Consider the following 7,882-nt stretch of genomic DNA (forward strand, 5'->3'; position numbering starts at 1 on the left):
AGTCAGTATCCAAGGCCTGTCTGTGGTAACCATTAAAATTCCTCTCTGCCTCTCCACCCCCATGGCAACTGCTTCAAGACTCACTTTCTTCTCCTCTTACTTCTTTCCGTAATTGCTTTCTATTTGGTCTTCCAGGCAATAGTTTACCCTAATAAAGAAATATTAGGAACTGACCTTCCAGCCAAGGCTAGTGACCAACGGGAGATGGATAGAGGGAGATAAGGGGCAGGAAAGGAGGTGAGGGAAGGACTCAGTGTCATATAGTTGGAATTCTCCTGTAATGAATTGAATTATGTCCCCCCAAAAATGTGTGTATCAATTTGGCTGGGCCATGATTCCCAGTATTGTGTAAGAACGCACAAATGTAAATCTGATCCTGTTACTGCGCTGTTTAATTATCCTGTGGATATGTAACATTTAAAAGCTCTCCAGGAGCCTTTAAAGGACTGCTATTGCAGTTCCATCTTCTCTTATGAACCACACTGCAGTCTTAACAATCTTGTCTGGGTCCTGTACGGGCCCACTAATTAACTAATAAATACATAAAAGCCCTCTGAAAACAGGACGAGTGAATGATTGCGGTGTGTAAAACAAAACAGGAAAGGAGGGCTGGGTCCAGCTGATTCCTTCCAGGGATAACTTCCCACTCCCCGCCCCCTCCCCACAGCCTGCCTTAGGTGGGATTGTAGTAGAGACCCGCTCCTTTCCAAGACCCGCGAGCCAGTCTCTGAATGTTTGTATTACACTGCAGATTACATGAACCCTATGCCATCCTTTTCTCCTCCGTATCCTCCTGCCCTGCCAGTCTGTAGCTGTCATTTCTGTCTCTGCCCCACCCCTTCTGTGTGCTGTTCCTTTTCCTACGTGCCAGCGGAAATCACCGTGATGACACGCCCACTTCCTCTTTGGAGTTAGGTGAGTGCGTGGCAGGAGAGGCGGAGCCGATCCTGCTGAGTATTCTTGTGTGCTGCAGCTGCTGCAGCTACCGGCAGGCAGCGCTTCTCAAGCGAGTCAGCTTGCTTGAGAAAGAGCTTTGGCGCTGTGAATATCTGGTTCGTTGCTACAAAGACTGTATTTGACGTAGGTGGCTTCATCTGCAGCCCCTTCTTGCGCTAGAGATATTTGCATTCTACAGGGGCTACAGACACCCTTCCCTAGGATAGCTGTACTTTGTGCGCCTAGCAGGAGACATGCCTCGGGGGCGGAAGAGTCGGCGCCGCCGTAATGCAAGGGCTGCAGAAGAGAATCGCAACAATCGCAAAATCCAGGCCTCAGAGGCTTCCAATGCCCTGCTGGCCACCCCGGTGGTCCCTTGCACCCGCCAGGACGACCTGAGTGGCCGTGAGGAAGACCCGAGCACCCCCGACGAGCCCTCCACCACCTCTGAAGAAGCGTCCAGCACTGCTCAAGCACAAAAGCCCTCGGTACCCCGGAGCAATTTTCAGGGCACCAAGAAAAGTCTCCTGATGTCCATACTAGCCCTCATCTTCATTATGGGCAACAGCGCCAAGGAGGCCTTGGTGTGGAAGGTGCTGGGGAAGTTGGGGATGCAGCCTGGCAGGCAGCACAGCATCTTTGGAGATCCGAAGAAGGTCGTCACGGAAGAGTTTGTGCGCAGAGGGTACCTGATTTATAAGCCAGTGCCCCGCAGCAGTCCCGTGGAGTATGAGTTCTTCTGGGGCCCTCGAGCACACGTGGAATCCAGCAAGCTGAAAGTCATGCATTTTGTGGCAAGGGTGCGTAACCGATGTTCCAAAGACTGGCCATGTAATTACGATTGGGATTCAGAGGATGATGCAGAAGTTGAGGCTATCCTCAATTCAGGTGCTAGGGGTTACTCCGCACCCTAGAAGAACCCAGGGCAGACCCTTGGGGGTGGAAAACAGAGTCAAAGGTACCCCGAGGAGTAGATAGCCTAGGTCCTGAGTTAAAAATAACGGGGTTGGGGAGGGGGGCACTGTATGTACTATTTGTGATCAGTCCCAATTGTTTAACTGAGAATAGAGCAATGTTTGGATATTGTAAATTTTATGCATTTTAATATGTTGTTAAATTAGAATCACATCTGTTTAAAAATTGAAGAAGAGATTTTTTTTCTGTCATTGAGATTTAGTGGCTTTTTTAGTGCTAGCATTTTAAACAGTTTTGCTAGCATTATAAAATGAAGTTTTTCCATTATATTCTGTGATCTTCTACAAATTATGTACCATTGACCTGGGCTATTCTTTGAAAGTTTGAAATAACCAGTAAAACGTGGGGGAAGAAGAGGGAATTGCTCACTTCTGACCTTTCTGCATCTCTTTGTGTCTGCTATTGTGTAAAGAAGACTGACATTTGCTGTGAATTTGTTTTGTTACTGCAGAATATAGAAAAAAATAAAAGCATAATGACTAGGACACTTTGTTCATTTATTGCCCACCTGTTATGTGTGAGGCACAAGTATAGGTTTGGGGATACTCCTTAGCATGCAACCCGAGTTCCAAAAAATGTTTTGGATTACAGGGGAAAGACATGTAAAGTAACAGTGTGATAAATGCTGTAGTGGGGGGTTAGCATGGGGTTCCGTGAAAAAAAAAAGCATATATGACCTGTCTTGAGGATTGAGTCAGTGATGGGGACATCATAGGGTACTATGGAAATTTAAGAGATGCTTTAACGAGCTTCGGGGGGGGGGGGGCGGAATTAAAGGGGCATCAGAGGGTACTATGAAAATATTTTGTGTGAAGTATTCTTTTGAAAACTCAGCTTGGAGGAGGGGGCACTGACGAAGGAGGAGGGGAAGCTTTGCAGGGTGCTGTGGGAATAGAAGAGATAGTTAGCTTGAGAGGAGAACAACAGAGCAAAGGAGTCTAAACTCCACTGCCGTCGAGTCGATTCCTACTCATAGCGACCCTACAGGACAGAGAGTAGTTGCAGGAAAAAGGCCATCATGGGGCACTATAGAAATACAAAAAGATGGGACTGTCAGAAAATTCTTGCTGAGATGGGAATCTGAGGCCTAAAAATATTGGAGATGGGGGAAGAAGTAAATATGGAGGCCTATGGACATTTGGAAACAGCAAATTCTTCACCGCACTATTAAGGTTATGTCGAAAGGAAAGTGGAAAACAAGAAGTGGGGTGCAGGGAAGTGAGCATGGACCAGATCCTCAAAGGGTGGGTGTTATGGCTGACTTTAATGATAATAATTATAATGAGTAATAATAACCGTGGACTAATAATAAAAAATAAAGGCTCTAGAGAAGCAGAGCTTCCTGGATATTGGATGAGCCAGAGAGAAGACTCCACCTGTGGTATCTCTGAAATGTAACTTGGGCACTTCTCTCAGGGACTGCTGTTGGCTATAAAGCACACTTTTAAAAAGTGTGTGGGAGGGGGTGTGGAGAATAACCATTTTGACTCTCTTTCCACCAGTGTAATAAGTCCAGAAGGCTACCTGGCATGGTAGGATTTGGCCATGTGGGATGAGGCTTCTTCCCAACCCCAGGAGCTTTCACACTTCCTCACCTCTTGGTGCAAGTAGCTCAATGCTCTTCTCATCCATTCTATCACCAGAGTCTTCTGAATCTTCTACCTCACCCTACAGCAAATCTAGAGAAGATTTGGGAGTCACCACACATATTCCTATCAGCTACAGGCAAAGAACATGTATAAGAAGCTGCCACAGCCCTGAGGCTAAACACCTTGTGAACTGAGATAAGCCCCCTAATAGGGAATACCTAGGAAAGGTGCCTAACCTAGCCTTGTGGGGCTCAGAGGAGCAGCTGCCACACAAAAAAAGAGCTGCAAGGCTACCCTTGTTCTTCTTTGCCTCTAGTCTCACCCTGCTTCCAGCTGTGTGCAAAGTAAAGCCTCTGGGTGTGGAGTAAGCTATCAAATGACTTTCTGACACAGGCTCAGGGACCCATCGACATCAACCTGCAGGCAGAAGGGGCTTGAAACTAACGTAGTAACTATGACCCCTCGTAGCTCAAAATTCATTCAGCAAACAAGAAAATAAGAGCCTTCTGCAAGTTGAGCTATATGAGCTTGTATCTGTGTGATAGAAATTGGGGCTGCAGAAAGTCAAAAGGCATGTTTCTTTCCTTGGAGAGGTCATATTAGCAATACCACCTCCAGAGGTATTCAAGATGTGCATCTGAGGTTCAGGTTTCTGGCTTTCCTGTCTAGGGCCATAGAGGTGGCAAGTGACAGATTCTAGACAACACCCCCAAGTGCATTCCCTGCGAATCCGGAGTGCTTTTCTATAGCACACCCTGCTGTCCGCCTCTACCTGCCAATGCCCACACAAAATCTCTGCAAAAAAAAATCTTGTGAAGTCAGTGGGAGAGGTCTCAGCATCCCCAACTGCAGCCTCAAATCCTTTTAATGCCAGGCCAACTTTAAATTCTAACCCTTTTATGGAAGGAGGATAGGCTCATGGGAGTCAGTCAGCTTCAGGTCACTCAGCTAGTAAGTGATCAAGTCAGCAGAATAAAGATTTATTGAGCACCTCCTCTGTATCACATATTGTCTTTATTCTTCACAACTCTTCCAGGCTAGTATGATTGTCCCTATCTTATAGGAAGTGTCAGCCAGCTTAGGGGAAGAAATAATGTCCTTCCAAAACCTGGCTGAATCCATGTTTTCTTTGGCTCTGGTAGGGAGTAATCATCCAAATGTCTAATATGGTTGCTTCCAAGTGTGGGCCAAGAAGCTTAATTCAGTCAGAGAACCAGTTGTTTTTGTCGTTAGGTGCCATCGAGTTGGTTCCGACTCATGGCGACCCTATAGAGAACCAGTCAAACCTGTTGTCGTCGAATAGATTCCAACTCATAGCAACGCTATAGGACAAAGTAGGACTGCCCCATAGAGTTTCCAAAGTGCCTGGTGGATTCGAACAGCTGACCTTTGGTTAGCAGCCGTAACTCTTAACCACTATGCCACCACGGTTTCCATAGGACCCAGTAAAAGAGGAGATAAACTGGGAGTATATCCCAAGCTGCACTCCAAAAACAGGGAAGTACAAAGGAAAGGGTGACCTGCCCTAGCCCAACAAGAAAGCAATCAATAGCCCAGGCTCATTCTCCAGTGACCTGAAAGATCAGCCCCCCTCCCCCAACATACTACATTGGTACTGCAAAGAGTTAATCTTCATTTGATTAGATACACCCTGAACAAGGGCAGGATTTCAGTGGCTACGAAAGACAGGGCTGAGGGAGAGGCAAAGAAATAGGTTTCTGAAAGGCAGTGAGAAAAAGAGAATATTCTTGACCATTTACATAAATTCTTTGAGCTTTGAGATCTGTCCAGATGGGACACCAAGCTGTGAGCCTTTTGCTGTGTAAATAATGAATCTAAGCTGGCGGAGGTGGGGGCTACAATTTTCATTGCAAGACTGCCTCTGAAGCTGGATGGAGTTTTTTTTTTTTTTAGAACACTCCAGTTGTTTAGGGAGCTCAGAGATAAAGAGCCAAAAACTCCCCAAGGCATAGCAAGAGTAGCAGCTGCCATTTACTGTGTGCTTAAACTGTGCCAGGCACGTTGATGGCTGCTTACCTATGCTGTCTCTAACTTTTGCAACAGTCCTGCAAGTCTTGAAAGGTAGGTGCCACTAGACCAAGTTTACCAAGAAAGAAATTCAGGGTCTGATTCAGAAGCAAGTTTCTGGGGTCCCCTGGCTGGTCAGCGACAGCCTTGGATGTGAACCCAAACTAAACCCATTGCTGTAAGTCAATTCCGACTCATAGCAACCCTATAGGACAGAGTAAAACTGCCCCATAGAGTTTCCAAGGAGCGCCTGGCAGATTTGAACTGCTGACCCTTTGGTTAGCAGCAGTAGTACTTAGCCACTACACCACCAGGGTTAACCCAGGGCTGGCCAAGTCTAAAGTACACACTGTTACACTACAACAACAGATTGCATCACCAGTGAGATAGTGAAGAAAAGGGGACTGAGCCCCTAGGCCAGGAGCCCTGCAACACCTGAAAGCTTGGCTAATGTCATAAAACCCCCATCCTGGAATGTATGATAAGGAAAGAACAAACGATGCACTTTCTTGTAAGATGTTTTTCAGGAGGACCAGCCCGATTTGGTTCCTGGAGCATGTGCAGACATCCATAAGTTGACTGATGAATGACCTCTGCCTGATGCAAGTACCTGCGACAGGAATTGAACCAGCGCTGCAGGGGGACTGCACAGGCACAACACCCCATAGTAAGTTCTGCCACCCAGTCCCAGGAGTCTTTGCTATGGATTCCATCTTGGATTCCAGATGTTCGAGCAGCCTAATTTAGTATGCACTGCCATACTGAGAAGTACCCACCCCTTGAAAGGCACCTACTAAATATTCATTACCCTATTATCCTCCCCAAACCCATCTAAGCTGCAGAAAAACCTTTGTTCGGGGAAACAGAGGCTAGTGTTGCTTGGTCCCTCTCTGTTCCTGGCTCGAGAGTCTTTACTTTCTTTCTGTCGCTAATAAACCTTTGCTTTTGTGGAACCTCTGAGCCGCTCCAGGTCATTCTTGGTCAGTAGAAGGCAAGAACGTAGGAAGGGCTTAGTCCCGAGCTGGGAAGCCTCGGCCTGCAACACCAGGACTCCAGGAGCTCCTCTCAGCCTTGAGAAGTCTTCCTTCTTCAAACAGCCCAAGGCAATAGTGGGAAGGAACATGCTGGGGTTGGTGTGTGGGAGCTTGGGAAGATAAGGTTAATATGAAGTTTGGGGATTAGCTATGGCCTCCATTTATTCTGGTTTGTTTTGGCCCCATGGCCAGGCTTCCTTGAGAGGTTACTATTCGTAGAATGAGTATTTCCTTCCATGACAAGTGTGTTTTCCCCATCACAACACATTCCTCAGAAGCTTCACCACCCTGCACACTCTATCAATCTTCAAAGCCTAGGTCCTGACTTTTGCACAGTGGACCAAGAAAACAGTAACCTTTCTGGGGCTGCAACTTTGCTCATTGATGCTGTTTCCAATCCAGATGGACAATGGGCTGGCAGAACTCTTACCTTGAGCAGAGTGACTAGGGGTAAGAAATCATCAACTAGTATTTGCTCCTGTGAAAAAAGAGAGGCTTAGGGGAGGGATTGTCCTCCTTAGGCCCAGTCTTGTGGCTTTGGCCTCAGCAGCCTTGGGCAGAGCAGACAATGAACACTGTTAAAAATGGATATGGATTCTGTCTGAGCTCACTTTGGCCCTTGTGAGATGGGTAGCAGCCAGGATCCCTATGTCTCCTCCTTAGACAGAAACTTAGAATTCCAATTCCCTTAAGAAAATGATTTTGAGGTGGATGGCGGTGGTGTTGGGAAGGGTGATGAGCATGCAAGATGTACTGAGACCTATAAACAGATTACTCCAGGACCTGCAAACTGTGAAATGGTTAAACATCAAAGAGCTGATGACATTGCTTTGAAATCTGCATGAGGACACTTGGACAAAGGAGGGGCTCAGCTCTGCCAACACTATACAGGAGAATAAGTCTAGAGTGATCTGGAGCTTGGAGAACAGGTTTTTGGAGGAGAAATTGCCACTAGGCTTGTACTGCTCATTATCAAACAGGCATAAAGTTTCCACAGAGTGGGTTGGAGGGGACTGCAGAGCCCATAAACAAACCATAAACCAAACCCACTGCCATTGAGTTGATTCCGACTCATAGCAACCCTACAGGACAGAGTAGAACTGCACCTTAGAGTTTCCAAGAACACCTGGTGGATTCGAACTGCTGACATCTTGTTAGCAGCCATAGCACTTAACCGCTACACTACCAGGGTTTCCAGCCCATAAAAAGCTTGTGAAAATCAGGCCCAGTTCTTGACTGCATAGAACAGGAAAATTAATAACAGACATCTTACTGGGATTTTTAAGGTTTTTCTTATCCAAAAAACCAAATATTAACCAT

At 46.5% G+C, this 7,882-nt stretch overlaps 1 protein-coding gene across 1 annotated transcript; it reads left to right on the forward strand.

Annotated features, from left to right (window-relative positions):
• Window positions 1-931: 931 nt before the first annotated feature.
• MAGEH1 (MAGE family member H1) lies at window positions 932-2,419 on the forward strand. Its single transcript, XM_049872638.1, has one exon. It carries the CDS (start codon window positions 1,191-1,193, stop codon window positions 1,848-1,850), a length of 660 nt encoding a protein of 219 aa, XP_049728595.1. The 5' UTR covers window positions 932-1,190; the 3' UTR covers window positions 1,851-2,419.
• Window positions 2,420-7,882: the final 5,463 nt, after the last annotated feature.

The sequence above is a fragment of the Elephas maximus genome, chromosome X (genome assembly GCF_024166365.1).
Source record: "Elephas maximus indicus isolate mEleMax1 chromosome X, mEleMax1 primary haplotype, whole genome shotgun sequence".
NCBI lineage: Eukaryota > Metazoa > Chordata > Mammalia > Proboscidea > Elephantidae > Elephas > Elephas maximus.